Raw genomic sequence first — 15,876 nt, 5'->3', positions numbered from 1 at the left:
GGAGAGGGCGCGCGCCGGACTGCCCGTGTGAGTGATCACAGCAAGTAAACATCCTCCTGGAGAGGGCGCGCGCCGGACTGCCCGTGTGAGTGATCACAGCAAGTAAACATCCTCCTGGAGAGGGCGCGCGCCGGACTGCCCGTGTGAGTGATCACAGCAAGTAAACATCCTCCTGGAGAGGGCGCGCGCCGGACTGCCCGTGTGAGTGATCACAGCAAGTAAACATCCTCCTGGAGAGGGCGCGCGCCGGACTGCCCGTGTGAGTGATCACAGCAAGTAAACATCCTCCTGGAGAGGGCGCGCGCCGGACTGCCCGTGTGAGTGATCACAAGCACTTTATCCCCAGGGTTGAAACTGGGGGTTTTGCAGACTCCGTCTAGGGCATTTTTCAATTTTGAAGGCCTCTGCCCTGTCACTGGCTGTGACTGTCGCCCCCGGCTGTTCAGCGGTTGTTAAATAACTACTGAGAGTCCCTCCTGACTAGTACTGTAGTGTCCCCTCGTGTCGTCGGTGCCGAGCCAGGGAGGGCCACACGGTGATGAGGAGTCGGTGATGCGCCACTTCCCCTGCTCGGGCCCTGGGTCAGGCGACTCAGGCTTTCACCCTGCCTAGTCCCCTTGCCTCCCAGATGGGGGAACTGGAGCTTCATGGTGCCGCCGTGGGGACCAAACCAGGTGCTGAGTGCAGGACATCGACACAGTGTCACACGTGAACGTACGGAGCACTTGTTGCCGGGGACGACAGCGACAGTACTGCTGGTGGCTCTCCGCGCCCGCCTTCCCCATCCCTGCGACAGTACTGCTGGTGGCTCTCCGCGCCCGCCTTCCCCGTCCCTGCGACAGTACTGCTGGTGGCTCTCCGCGCCCGCCTTCCCCGTCCCTGCGAGTATCCGGGGGACAGGGAGCAGAAAGTGCGGCCACCCTTGAGCTGAGCTTATCAGGAACAACCTTGAAGACACGGAGCGGGTCCTCTCTGAGACACGCATGGGGAAGCGGCAGCTGCCCCTCCCCACAAGGCAATATTCTCATCATTAGGAGCAGCTTGCCTGCCAATTTTTATGTGGCATTTACAGCCTCCCTAATATCACTTAATTAGCTGAAGGCAAGCCTGGAATCTTGCCCACTGTGAAAACTCTCTCGATTTCATTGAGCCAGTGATCCTGTGCAAAAGACAGATTGGCCAAACGTGAGATCAGAGGCTGGACAAAGCCACGCTTGAAAACGTGGGGATCTCTGGGAGCAGCGCCACCCCTGCATGTGGCCAAGACCTCTCCTGACCCGGCCACACCGCTGACCGCCGCGGCCGCTGTGCACTGGCCTCTGCCTGCCACTTCTCTGCCACCTGCCACCCCGCCGCCGTCGGTGGCAGCCCTTGGCCCCTCACCTTCCTCTGGCCTTCTGGACTACTCTGCGGCCACTCTGCTCCCCTCTGACCTGTGCTCCAGGCTGAACAGCTGCACACCCCTCACCCATCACCCTCAAGGCCAGCCTGTTGCTGGGTCTCGTGGCTCTAACAACTCAGGCACGCGACAACAGCAGACCCGCTCTTCCCAAGGACCTGCCTCGCACGGCCCCCGTTTCCCCATTCTCTCAGGGCTTGTGCCGAGCACCCTGAGGCCGAGGCCTCTGGCCCAGTTTCCCTGGCTTCACAGGGGGCCTAGGCCTGGGGATCAGCCCACAGAATGTGGGGACAAGCCGGTTCAGAAAGGTCAGATCATGCAACTTCAGCCTGAAGACCAGAGGGAAAGAGCTAAGGACCACCCGACAAAGCCTTGAGGACAGATGTGCGTGTCCGGCAGAGCGAGGGAGCAGAACCTGCTCTCAGACTCCCCAGGGGAGCTCTATACACAAAGAGACCCAGGCCCCAACCCAGGCGACCCTGGTTCAGGGAAGTCTCAAGTGATGAAGAATGGGGTGGAGGTGGTCACGAACTTGACTGACAGACCCAGGTCCTTGGAGCAGGTGATGGAGTGCCCTTCACCCAGGAAGGCCGTGATGTGCCGGCCGAGTATATGTGCGCTCTGAATGGGAGGCAGGATGAATCGATGCTTATTTAATGCGGAACCTGGATGAACTGCCCCGGTTGTAGATGGGACCGCGTCCACCTGGCCTCTGCTGAGGGAGAGAAGGTGAGTCGCTTGGAAGTCCGCCTGGATCGTTGCGGACGGTGGCCGGGTCTCTTCTGGTGGAGCACGTGGCCCAGCCCAGCGTTGTCACCCGGTCCCCTGCAGCTTTTGAGCTCACTGCGTTGCATTCGTAGGCCGCTCCGGGTGGGTGGCCTGGGGCGGGCCCGGCTCCAGTGGAGGGCTCGCCCCTTCCTGCAGCTCGCCCGGCACAAGACAGTCTCCATCCCCTTCCCTTCTCGCCCGTCGGGGACTGTGGGCCCCGTGTCATTACAGTGGTGCACGCGCAGCTTTTTACATTCGGCCTTTTGCTTCTACCACTATTTCTTTTTCTCTCTGACACCATGCAATTACCAGCCCTGTGCCTCCTCGTGAAGCCAACACCCACCAGGCTAATGAGGCGATTAGAGGGATTTCACAGTGACCCTGCTCTTCCTCCACACCTGGGTCACCTGCAGACGGCGGCAACCACGGGGTGTGCTTTCAGTCAAGCAGTCAGGGCTGACAACAAAGAACAGGAGCCCAGCCAGCCTCTCCTGGGAGGGTGCCGGGCGGTCACGTTCACTGTCGGAGACCCCCAGACACCAGAGTTGGCAGAGGGGACTGGCCCGGCACGACTCGGCAGACAGCGGTTGAGGCGGTGTGCAATAGGAGGGGCCCGGCCCTTCGTTCGGTTGGCCTTGCTCGGGGCTCTTCTGGTTCACGCCACTGGACAAATCAGAAAGGACGCCATGGGCGTCCCCAGCTTTCCCCTCGCTACACATGGTTCAGTTCCGCTTTCGTCATCCTGGCCTGTTCTGACGCACTCCTGTCATCTGTCCCCATGGTCTTTGGGCTCCCTTCCTGAGTAGGAAAGTGTGTGTCCCCAGCCCTTCTGGGGACGAGGCCAGAACCTTTGCACCCTGTTACGACCTGAATGAAATGGCTGCAGGTCTTTTTCAGATACGCTCTTCACTCTGGCCCTGAAGGTACAGCCACAGTGCAGAGTGGAGCGCAGTGTCTTCCCTACAGAGTGATCCAGAAGAGGGATGCGCGCGGAGCACCGCCCCGGGGCGGCAGCGTGGGTCTGTGGGACTCTCGGGCTTCTGCGCACCTGTGGCTGTGCCCAGTGCATGTGCGGGTCCCACGGAGACGTCAGCGGGGCCCTGTGACTGAGGCTGGTGTCCAGTAACCCGGCGGGATGTGGGCAGGCCTGGTCCCATGGCCCCATGTCTGAGAGAGCCTGGAGCCCGTGCTCTGAGCACTTGAATGCTGCCTTGCGTAGCCTTAGTGGAAGCTTCCAGGTTCTAGAGTTGATATTGGGCAGAGTAACAGATATTTGGAACTTGCTACAGATGTTTTTCTACATGAGCAGGTAGTTGTTCACGTAGGGAAAGAAATAGGCTTGAAGCAAGAGGTCATTGGTTTCCGTCTGTGGAAGACTGGTTTGAAACCAGCAGAGGAGCAGCCCCTCCTCCGGGTGGTAGAAGCTTGGTGTTTTGGGGGGCAGCTACCTCAAAAGCTCTCTGAGAAGATGGCAGAGAGAGTCTGGATCCCACTTTTTCTCTGGCTTCCTTCGGGGTCCAGAGGCAGAAGGATGCAGTGCAGCGGGTAAACCTGTAGCCAGTGTCCCATGTTCTGAGCTTGATCGTGGCCCTGGTGGTAGCGCACCCGCACCGTGGGGCCCGTGGGGGCCCATGAGGCCGTGTGGAGTGGGAGAAGGTACTGAACGTGGAGCACCCGGCCTGGAGCCGGTGCTGCTTTCTCCCACTGTCCCGCTGCCTCTCTCTGAGTCTGTAAGCGATGGGCGAGTGCTTCCTGGAATCCTCCAGAGTCCTCCCACTGCAGCCGGCCCTTGACTCGCCTGTTGTGTGGCTCCTCCATCCAGAAGGCCTCTGCTCCGGGCCTCCCAGCCGTGGGGGCCCTCCGCCTCCCCAGTGGACCCTGCTCGCTGCTGGAGCTCCTGAAGATGAGCCCCGACGGACCACTTTCATTTCCCCCCTTTGGTCTTCTTTCCACTCTGTGGTCTCTGTGAGATTCAAATACTGAATGCGCATGATTTGCAAACACAAAAATACAAGGTGTTGTTATCATTGATCAAAGCCGTCCCTGGGCCACATGACATGTGTCAGATATCTGATGATGGCTCCTTCTCTCCTGCCTTTCCTCTTTTCCATACTGTTAATAACAATAACAGTCAACGTTTAATGAGGGCCTTCGCAACAGGCACTGTGAGAAGCGCTTTGATTCATTAGTTCACTTAATCCTGTTGTGGGTGAGTAGACTGGCACGAGGAGAAATCGGGCCTTGGCCAGACTCAGAGAGTCGCTCAGCCCGTGCGGGGCGGTGCCAGCGTCCTCCCCCTCGGAAGGGCCAGCTCTGGCCCGCAGCGCCGCCACCAGGCCCTGCAGCCCAGCGCCTCCAGCTGCTCCGCGGCCACAGTCATCCCTCAGCCCGGGTTCTTTTCAAAATCAGGCTCATGAGATTCCCCAAACATGCAGCAGAGACTGACCAGCACGAAGAGGACAGCGGTCACATCTGTTGGTCTGTTAATGGTAAGAGCCGGGACTGCAGCTACGGCTCATGTCCGGCTCCCCTGGGCCAGGCTGTCAGTGCGGCAGGCCGGGGGGACCTCCCTGCGTCCCGCCCCTCACAGGCGGGGCTTCACACGCACCCAGACCTCCAGGCCCATTCTTGACATCTGGGTCATCCTGGGGCTTACGTTGAAACTGAACAACTAAGCCCCGCCCCTACTTGTCTGCACGTGTGATAGTTCAAACCACCGAGCTGCTTTGCGTCTCCAGTAAGATGTTGCCTGTGCCCCGGTTCTGTTTCACCTTTCAGCTGAGGCCCGTCCCTCTGGCCTGCTAGGGTGTGGTAGGCGTTCCGTCATCCCGTGTGTTCGCTGTCCCTGCAGGCTGCTTTCCGTTGGCAAATGTGATAAATGTGCCTCAGATATCATCCAGGGCATCCGTAACACTGTCAGACAGGATGGGCCCAGAGGGCTGAGCTTGGGGGGGTTTGGTGCTGAAATTCTGCACCGAGCCGATCAGTCTCTGACGGCGTTTTCAGGATATAGTCTTACCTGTTACAAGTGCACTTAATTGTTTCCGCGTGTCCACTCAGTATTTCTCCATCTTGGTTTTTTTTGCAGAAAATTGAAACGTTTAAAGCACTCTGACATGCTTGTGGGCCTCAATGTGGAAGCACTTTTTGACATGGGGGAGACCGAGCTTGGAGGAACCGGTTGACTGGGGGGCATTAGCTAGGTGAGGGGCAGAGCTGGGGTTCCAGCCAGGGTCATCAGACCTCTCGTCTTAAACCCTTTCTTTCTCCCGCAGTGCCACCCCGCCCAGCAATGTCTGGGCCTTGGTCCTGACAGAGTGTCTGTCACTTGGGCACCTAATCTCGAGAGTTCCCATTCATTTCCAGGATTCTGATTCCGCTCTTGACTTCCCAGTCTCCGCTGTCTCTAAAGATGATCTCTGTCCTCGCCTTCAGTGTGCCTGCCCTGCCAGGCGGCAAACTAATGCAGCTTCTGTGTATTGGTCACCTGAGGCCAGCGTGGCCTGGCGGTGTGTGCGTTCTCAGCTCAAGGCTCAGAGCTCCCTTCTGCTTCTCACTGGGTCTTACTCTCAGTTGTAAGGCAGGAACCCACTTTTTATCAGTCCTTGGGTCCACAAAGCCACTGCCGGGAATTTTCCTGCGACGTCCACTACCACAGCAGGGCTCCCCTGGAATGGGGTGTCTTCTGGGACCCTGATAGCTTCAGAGAAGCTAGAGTTGGTCTAATCCTAAGAAATCACAAAGGAAGCGTCCCTTATGTGGTCCACCCACCAGCTTACATCTCTACCGAAGCAGAATCCAAAGGGTGAAGGAGTCTTGGTACAGTTGCTTCTCCTTCAGTGACCGCGGAAGGTTTGGAACACATGCTGGCTGGCTCCTTACCTGAACCACTTTGTTGCACCAGAGGGACTGCTCGTCACATTCTCCTTGGAGCTGCCTGTTACTCTTACTGCCATCTGAGAGCCACCGAAACCCCCGCTCAGACACTGTCGCTGTCCTGCATCCACAAGAGCAAGGCAGGAAGTAGAAACTTTTGAGTCTGCCTCAAGCCGCCTGCAAGCATCCCTGTCTCCTACCGGGATCACTTAGAACACAGGCTCTTCTTCCAGCCGGGGGCCTGCCTCCCTGCAGAGTCCTGGGCGGGGAGGGGGGTGGGTCTCACTCTGGCTCTGGGTCATTCATTTTCATGCAGAATCTTTCAGATCAGAAAAGTAAGTACACTGGACTCCTCCCTCTTCTGTATGTCTGTCTGATTTAAGAGAAAAATCCCTCACACAATCAAGCAAACTAACAGCCAAAGGGAAGGACGTTTTAATAAGTAAAGATTAAAATACTTCGATGTTTCAACATAGGACAAAAATCTACCATTTGATTTTTCTCTCCTAAAATGTGCTTTTGTCTGATTAAAAAATAATACATGTTCATTGTAAAAATTCAGGAAATAGAGGAAAGCTTTAAAAACCCCCCATAAACCCACAACCAAGTTAACCTTGAATCACATCTTTTATGCCCTTCAGACTTCCTCTGCAAGTGTACGCATTCGGGTCTCTTCATATCTGTAATGAAGCTGAACAAATTGTGAGTTTCTGAAGTGCTGTTTTTCACCTATTATCCAACCATAAGATGCACTCTATCTGGGGCTCTAAGAGTCTCAGATTTTGAGATAATGTGAACGTTGTCTTGTTACTGAAAGTATTTTGGGACTCTGGGGTGGCTCAGTCTGTTACGCTTCTGTCTCTTGGTTTCAGCTCAGGTCATGATTGGGACTGAGCCCCTCACTGGGCTTCGTGCTGGGTGTAGAGCCTGCTTAAGATTCTCTCTCCCTCGGAGTGACTGGGTAGTTCAGTGGGTTAAGCCTCTGCCTTCGGCTCAGGTCATGATCCCAGGGTCCTGGGATCGAGCCCCACATCGGGCTGCCTGCTCCTCAGGGAGCCTGCTTCCTCCTCTCTCTCTGTGATCCTTGTCTGTCAAATAAATAAATTAAAAAAAAAAAAAAAAAAGATTCTCTCTCCCTTTCCCTCTTCCCCGCTTAGATGACCACAGCACGGTGATTAAGTGTACACGTCATAGGGTCAGATTTTCGGGGCTGAACCAGCAGCTCTTCTGTCACTGGTTCATGACCCTGGGGGTGCTAACACTACCTGTGTCGTGGGGTTGTTGGCAAAGTAAGTAAGTTAAATACCTGCCAAGTGCCGAAAATGGTACCTGACCTACCCTAAGTGCCCCGGGAACGGGAGGAGTAGAATTATTATTACGGTCACATGGCCAGTTCAAAAGCCATGGATTTAAGACTTGTTTTACCTTTGAATCCCTTCACCGCCCATGTGAGTTACATGTTGTTCTAATCGAGTTGCAGACTGCGTTAATGCTGGCCGTCTTTGGACATCACCTGCGGGAAGTGTTCTGAACATCAGAAAGGAGGTGATGGGTGCATTCTGAGTCCCTGGGGGGCAGGGTTATTGTCCAGTGACTGTCTTGCATAACTGGATAGCTGCTGGGGAGGAATCGTTAAACCAGAAGAAAATCTTGATGGAATTAAGGCAGTAGCAGACGAAAAGAAAGTATGCCTGAACGCTTTTCAGTGCGAGGATGAGGAAGACTTTCCTAAGCCTGACCTAAAGCGATAAAATAGAAAAGAAAACATCGATTGGCTTGACAGTACATAAACAAAAGAAGATAAAGTGAAACCCTCCATCCCACAAGAGGACAGCACTGACACAAGCCTGGGCTGGGCCGACTCCCTTCCTGGGGCGGCCCTCTGGGAGTCTGTCCATAAAACTGGGAGGAGGGCCCGAGGCCCCTCTCCTGCAGCGGTCACCCTAGCGACCATACAGATTTCCTAATTAGGCTGTGATTTCACCTTACTGGCAGTGAAAGCGGCATCTGCCCGTCCTGCCGGGTGATCCAGACTGGTGGCCATCCAGGCTGCCGGCCGAGGGGGCTCCTTCAGCCTTCACTACCAGGGAGCTCCCCGTGGTTAGATAAACTGATCTGTTGCTTGGTAACTGCCGGATTACTCGCAGCCCCGGGAGGGCCACTGGAGAGGGGCTGGAGTGTTTGGAGGGCAAGGAAGTTGGCGGGTCCCCGTGAGGACTGCAGCTTGGCCGGAGAAGGAAGCTGGAGCCCACGTGCGGGCCCGGGCTAAGAACGTCCCACCTTCCCATCTGCACTTGGCCTTCTCAGCCCCGGCCTCAGAACAAAGGGACGGCAGGCATGATCCAGCCAAGAGGGAAGATGGGTCCTGCTGCTCCGACAGCAGGGGAGCCTCCTGCGGGTGACCCTGAGGTCTGCGTCCTCAGGAAGGGCTCTGGGTCTGAAAGCTCAAACCCCGCTCGCTCTCCAGGCCACCAAGAGCCTTGGAGTTTGGCTGTGGGCCCCGACTTGAAAGTACGTTCATTGACTAGAATGAGATCATGACATAGCCCGGAGGTTTTGCGATCACAAAAGCTCCAGGCTTCTATGCAGGACCACCTCCAAGACGGCGCTTTCAGGGGCGGCCTCTTCCACAGCGCGGACTTGAAGCTGCTGGCTGGCGTACCCCTACACACGCCCCCCACCGCCCCACCCCGCCCCGTGCCCAGCAGACGGGGCCTTATACGGCCCAGAGCACCCAGCTGTGTGTGCATGTGCGCGTCCACCTGCCGTGTGGCTCCGGTGATGGCGCGGGGCACGCCGCGGAGCGCCCTGGCCGGGAGAGTGTCACTTCTGCAGATGGCTGCCCTCGGACGCTGGCTGTTGATCTTGCATTAGCAGGTGGCAAGAGCAGTCTCTGAGGCGGCAGAGACATTATGTGCTGGGGAGGATATTTTGACTGGAAGTTTGCATATTTTGAAACTCAGTTGTTGCGTTTAAAATTATACACATTGGGGGACGCCTGGGTGGCTCGGTTGGTTGGACGACTGCCTTCGGCTCAGGTCATGATCCCAGAGTCCCGGGATCGAGTCCCGCATCGGGCTCCCAGCTCCATGGGGAGTCTGCTTCGCTCTCTGATGTTCTCCTTGCTCATGCTCTCTCTCACTGTCTCTCTCTCTCAAATAAATAAATAAAATCTTTAAAAAAATAAAATAAAATAAAATAAAGTTATACACATTGGGACGCCTGGGTGGCTCAGTTGGTTAAGCAGCTGCCTTCGGCTCAGGTCATGATCCCGGCGTCCTGGGATCGAGTCCCACATCGGGCTCCTTGCTCCATGGGGAGCCTGCTTCTCCCTCTGACTCTGCCTGCCACTCTGTCTGCCTGTGCTCGCTCTCGCTCTCTCTCTCTGACTAAATAAATTAAAAAAAAAAAAATCTAAAATTATACACATTGTAAGTACCTGGCGTCAAAAGGGAAGAGGCAGTGTTTCTTCCTGTCAGAACCTTTCCACTCCGTCTGTCATGTAACCCGACTAAAAATAACTTCCAGGCACAGAACTGGCAGCCTTCGGTGTGCAGCAAGCCGAGCGCTCCCAGCTGCAGGCCTGGCTCCTGCCGCTTCCCAGCCCCGATTCTCAGCCCCGCGTCCCAGACCCGCTCCGGCCCCCTGAGCTGCGGCCTTCCGCCAGGGCACGGCGGGCCACCCTGCCCACCCCGGGTGGGCCCCCCTGGAGTTGGACGGGGGGCCCTGGAGGAGAAGGGCGAGCAGCTAGAGGTGCCCTGGCCTTCCTCAGCCTGCGCGTCGTACTTCACCCTCACGGCTCCGTGAACTTCGACCTGAGCGTCCTCCCGGGTCGGATGAGGAAGCTGGAGCCCAGAGAGCCTCGGTCCCCGTCGTTCAGCGAATGAGCGAGGTTCCAGGCCCGGCGCCTCCATCACCCCCGGCCTTTCCTCTTCCTCCCCACGTGCCCCTTCCTCCTCGGCCATCCAGATTCGGCCCCCATGGTCCCCCTGCAGCATCCCTGTGTGACCCGGGACTCCCCCGTGTCAAATCGTGGTTGTCACCCTTGATGCTGCTGGGCCGTCCTGACTGCTCACCCCGGGCCCGGCAGCCTGGTTGGAGGCACGCCAGCTTGAGTCCCTCTGACGTGTGTTTGCGTGTGCGTCTCTGCTTCTGCCCCCGTGAGCTGAATGGTCCTGGGCAAGGTACGTGTGCGCCTCTGGATTAGGCTCCTTGTCTGTGACGGGAGGCTGCTGCCACGCCGCCCTCATCCCGCGGGGCCGTGTGGGATCGTGCGGAACCTCTGTACCCCTCGTCTCCGGGACGCAGCCCTGCAGCCCCGGGAGAAACTCTGGCCCTCGGGCCAGGCCTCTCGTCGTCCTCAAGTCTTCGCTGTGCCCAGCCAAGGGTGACTGTGGCCCCCATGTGTCGTGGTGGGAAACCTCACTCTGCTGGCACCGCGGACTCAGCTGCACCCCGCCCGCACCCTGTACCCCGCCTACACCCCACCCACACCCCGCACCCCGTGCAGTGTGCCTGTCATTCGGCACGGCCGCCTTCGCCCAGGGACGACACCGTCCCACGGCTCTGCGGCCTTTCGTTATCCATTTATTAGCGCAGCGTTGGTCCTGTTGCTGGTTCTGGAGTTTCACAGGAGTCCTGTTTCGTTTGTGTGGACCACGGCCCTGGTCCACCTGAGCTGCGATTATTACAAAGAAAATGTAACTGTAAGTCACAGAGTGTGACATGTGCCTTCCGTAGGAGCCCCAGGACACTATGTTACCCTGTGACCCTGCCATTGGGGGGCTGAGGGAACGGCCCACCTAACACTGTGGGTTTCTGTTGTTTTGGCTAAAATCCTGTCTTAGGAAACATTCACTTTTCCATTTTCGTAATGGTTCTTCCTGTGTACAACTGAACTTCTACAGATTTCTCCCTCTGATCTCCGGATCAAACGGTAAGGCTGCTGTCTTTGAGAACAGTTACTAGTGTTCAACGTCCGAGTGGATTTTCAGCCTTTGGCACTTACTTTCCGAGTGGGTCGGGCAGGGAGATCCCCCTTGAGCCAGAGCCACAACTGTGGTCCACGGAGAGCCACAGATCCGGCTGCCGTGCGGACGCTGACCGCGCTGGCCCAGTGCACCCCGGGCTTGGGGCCTTCAGGGTCAGAAGTATTTACTTGAGTCTCCTCGCTCAGTGAAGAGGTGACTGTCACTGACACCCCAGCCGTCCCTGTTTGGCCCTGTCGGGAGGAGGCCAGTGGCTTTGAACGGTGCGGGCCTCACCGGCCGGGAGCTACTGCTGAGCTCTTACCGCTGAGCCTTGTGGAGTTTCAAGGCGGGTCTTCTCCCTCATCCTTTGGCAAACTGCTGTGTCACACGCTTCATTTGCCATCAGAGTGTGAGTGTGTATATCGTTCCTTTTTTCCCATGAAAACAACATAGAACAAAGCCTCACTTTTAAAAATGCCATGATATTTTGCCACTGTTATGAAAATCTGTCAGCGCCGTATCTAATCTTCTGGTGCATAGGATATCAAAACAGGCACTGTTGAAGGCATTGTACTTCTGTTAATACAGAAATGTCAGTTCCGCAGTCTCCGAACCGGCTGCTCTCAGCCTCTTTCCAAACGGCAAGGAAAAAAATAATAAAGTTTCTTTTCCCTTCTGCTGTTATTGTTCTTCAGGCCTGACCTTCATAAGAAGACCCGGAGTAAACACTGCCTCGCTGAAATCTTGCGCTCGGAATACTCAAGTGGGATGGAGGCCGGCGTCGCCAAGGTCAAAAAGCAAAACAAACAGGCAGAGCCCGGCAGCCAGCCACGTAGCGCTGTCTGCCACCGGCGCCCAGCCTCAGCCGTGGGAAAAACTAAGACACGTTTCTCGTGAAGCAGAAAAAAAACCAAAAAGACTTAACTGGGGGACAACAGGACTACCCCAAAAAAGTTTTCAGTTCTTTTTTTTAACTCTGCCTCCACAGGCCGGGGCCGATGCCCTGTCCTTGTCGGGAGCCTTGGGGGAAGTAATGGTGCCACTTTTCCCTGAACACGATGTCCCCAGCCCGGAGAAGTCACAGCCCTCGTCTGGCAGGGGCGGGGGTTACTGCTTACCTTCGTGAGATAGCTTAGACTTCTATCTCTTCCACCAGAACCATCTTGGCCCCCGGGTTGCAGGCATTTCCTGACCTCTGGCGAGGGCCTGGTGGGGCCGGCATCAGCGGGAGGCCTCTTCCTGCCACGGGACAGGGTTCTGAACAAGTCTCAGAGTTTTCATTAGCTGCCCTGTATCAGCCACATGGACTAGCATGCATTTTGGAAAGTAGGATTTTAAAAACTGGAATGCAGTTTGTGAAAGTGGAAAAAAAAAGACATCAGCTCCTCTTCTTGATGTACAGGTGCTTTGTGGGGAAGGACCCAGCAGGTTAGGGTGGGGGTCACCAGGCTCCGGTCCTGCCCGCGGGCTGCTCCGGACCCGTTGCGTTCACTCACGCGCATGGCTGCCTTGTCCGTGGCCACGGAAAACTCTCAGGGCTGATGGATGTACTGCTGCCTTTTCTCCTTTTTTTTCTTTTTCTTTCTTTGTTTTTTTTTGTTTTTTTTTTTTGTTTTTTTTTTTTTTACTGTTGCCTTTGAAGTCAAAGGGCACCAGTCTCTGACTGTTTTCTCCCATCGAATCCCACCTTGTCTTCAAGTTTTGGGTCTGGGTTCTTTGTAGCCAGGCCCAGGCCTCAGTCACCCCTCCCCCCACTCTGTTTCCCTGCGAGGTTTGAAAGCCCCGCCCCCACCCGACCCCGCAGTGATTTCCCATTGGGACCAGGGACTCCAGAGGGGAGTCTGCGCGGACTGTTCGGACTCAGTCTGTCTGTTCCTCCACTTCCTCTGTTCTCTTGGCTGCCTGCCTCCTCCTCAAGCTCCTGCTGAGGGAGCTGAGGCCCCATTTCATTAAACCCTCCAGATCCACAGGAACTAAGTGGCCAGGAGCGGGTCATGAGAGTGGCATGGTGGCTGCTTGTGGGGTCCATGGAGGGGTCGGCTTCCTCGCCACCATCCCTCTCTGATAGGCAGGGTAGGGGCCGGAGGCGGCCCGGGGGAGAGGGCCAGTGGGAGCCCAGTGAGTACTAATCCTCCATGGTGTGTGGGGGGGAGCGCGGCGAGAGTGTGACCTCTTCAGATCACTTGTCACATACGCATTCATAGGGACGGTTGGTGAAATTTCTAACAATAATAATAATGATACTAATAGATCCCTGCGGCTCATGTCAAGCTGACTTGGGGAAATCGGCCACCTTTCTTTTACTTCTGTGCGTAACGGTTCACAGGATTTGGATGAGAAAAGGAGGCACTGAACTTTAGAGACAAAACCCAGCTGTGTGAGAAACAGGATTAAGGCGAGTGATTGGGGAGGATCAAAGGGAAGCCCTGCGCCCGCCCCTACCTACCCCCCAAGTACTCATTCCAAGAGGGGTCCAGTCCGGGTTCTGCATTCCTGCAGCAGCCAGGCTGGGACCTGCCCCTGCAGAGTATAAAGGACCAGAATTCTGAGGTGGAACTTGGGCTGGATCTGCCGACACTTAGGTGAGGGCTTCCTGCCATAGATGCTTCGAGGGCCTGTTTCTAAGCAGAATCAATATATTACCCCCAGTTAATAAAGAAACACGGATTTAACAGATTTAGGGTTAATATTATCTAAATTTAAATAACCTTAAAATAAATCTCTTTCTCCTATTCTGGCTCCTGACAGATTATACATTTCAGGCATCAATTAGGCGAAGCTTTAGCCTAATTCCACTGTACATATTCTAATTTTGTGTGTGTTTTTAATCGTGTCTTTTTTTCTGATTTCCCAAACTTACCTATTTAAAGTCACAGAGAATTTGGGCATCTCGTGGAGTACTGCACCCTAAAGCTTTTTCCCCTCGTGGGCTTGTCGAATGCTGGTTTTGCATCCCAAACCTCTCCGCGTTTGCAGCGCCTCCGAGGGGCCCATTCCCACGCACCGAAGGGCAAAGAGACCTTGGCTAGTGATCGAGTCAGTCTGGTGCACACAGTGTCTTCTGCTCTCCGAGAAGCCAAGAGACCACGAGGTCTCAGCAGAGGACATTCTGACAAAGTCCAATGGGTTCCTCTGATTTTTTTTTTTTTTCCTTTCCTGTAGTGAAGGGAGGTGAGATTTAGGGAAGAGGGAGTCAGTGAGAGCCCCTCGAGACAGGTGCTTCCCACACTGCTAGGGACCTCTCTCGTCACCACTGCGGGCCCTCAGCACGAAGTCAGGGAAAGCCACGTGAGTCCACGCATCGCCTCCATGACGCGGGAATTTAAAGCTTTTTCTACTGGAAAAGTGGCCCTGCTTGGACAGGGCGCTTCGCGGGTCTTGTTAAATTGCCTGTGTGACCATCTCACCTTATGTCTTAATCCGCTCCCACCATGAGAGGAGCTCCGAGCAAGGCCTACCTGTGTGGGGGCAGTGGGACACCCTTCGAGTCCGCTAGGCTCCTCAGAAATTTTCAGAGCCCTAGAAACGAGGCTCACAGGGGAACCTAAACTTCCTTTAAACTTCACTGCTCTGACCCCGCGGAGCCTAGGTTCCTAAGAGAGCGGGGTGGACGGGTTGGGGATCGGAGAGGATGCCTCCTGGGGGCCTCTGCCATTGTTCGGCCCACTGGGGGCGGGGCTTGCATTCATTCTTTCCTTTGTATTTTGAAAAGAGTCCACACCCAGCCTCAGGGTTGGGAACAGGGAAGCCAATTTAGTCTTCCAAGTGGATGAGAGCAGACGCCCACCTCGTCGCAGAGGTTGTGAAGTTATTATTACAGATGGGAAGTGCAGGACAATTTAAAATATTGTAATTATAAACTTGTAGGGAAGCCTTGTTCTTCATTAATGTAAGATATGAAGTCGCCTCCGAGGTACAAGGACAATTACATAGTGGAGAATGTGTCTGCGGTTTACACTGCCGCTGTGTAAACGCGGGGCCGGGCGCTCTGCTCTGCCTCCTTCGCTTTCACAAAATGAAAAGCACACCAGTGCAAGTTGTCCTTTGATAGATTTTTAATATGATTTTAAAGAGTTTTGTTTGGTCTCATTCTTATTCAATGAGATTAATTTAAAGCACTTATCCCCTGGGCTTAAGTCAATCCATGTAGGATTTCGGCTGGGTTTGTTGCGTGGGGGGTTTTGTTTGCAGGAGGCTATGAGAGACTCCTTTCCCACTTCATTAACCCTGAGTTGGGGACAGTCTCCCCTCGCCCCCCACCGCAGCCAGAGCTGGGGATTTACCAACCCCCATTCACATGCAAAAGAACTTGAAAGCCGAGAGGCTCCTTGACTTAATTAGCTGCTGTGCATTTTGCAAAATTAGAATAATACCCTCACCGTCCCGGGAAAGAAAACCGGTTGGGGGGGTGGGGAGGAAACAGTAGCAGGGTCCATTTGGGGAGGGTAGTTTAAACATGCCCTCCACCCCTCCCCCAGGAGGCAGCCCTCTCCCACAGCAGTCCTGCCACAAAACTGGAGGGGGCCCTGCAGGGCCCCCAAACTTCTGGGCCCTGAGCCTGTCTTCTGCCCTGAGAGTCCGAGCTGCAGGTGGTGTGTGGGAGGGAAGCACCTGCGCCCACTTCCCCTGAGAGCCACCGGCCTCAGGAGGTGACCTTGGCCCTTTGAACATGAACTGGAGGCCTCGAGTCTGGCTGGAGCCTTAAACCCCCCTCCCCTGAGATCCTGGAGCCGCAGGCTGGGGCATGGGGCTGACGCGGGGATTTGGCTCCCTTCTGGGTCTCATCTACGTGCTCCCAGGGTCAAGGGGAGAAGTGAGAAGATGCGGGATTGGGGGGTTACCCATGCAGCATCAGGATCCCAG

At 55.6% G+C, this 15,876-nt stretch overlaps 1 protein-coding gene across 2 annotated transcripts in view; it reads left to right on the top strand.

Annotated features, from left to right (window-relative positions):
- Positions 1–13,745, top strand: part of DDX31 (DEAD-box helicase 31) — a 71,571-nt gene extending 57,826 nt beyond the window's left edge. For both annotated transcript variants that reach the window (XM_082696099.1, XM_082696100.1), the window contains exon 20: positions 11,709–13,745. In XM_082696099.1, coding sequence (XP_082552225.1) covers positions 11,709–11,910 — 202 coding nt within the window. In that variant the 3' untranslated portion in view covers positions 11,911–13,745. The remainder of the gene's footprint in view (positions 1–11,708) is intronic.
- The last annotated feature ends 2,131 nt before the right edge of the window (positions 13,746–15,876 follow it).

Source organism: Mustela nivalis, assembly GCF_964662115.1.
Source record: "Mustela nivalis genome assembly, chromosome: 13".
Lineage (NCBI taxonomy): Eukaryota > Metazoa > Chordata > Mammalia > Carnivora > Mustelidae > Mustela > Mustela nivalis.
This window is presented reverse-complemented; position numbering and strand designations above follow the sequence as displayed.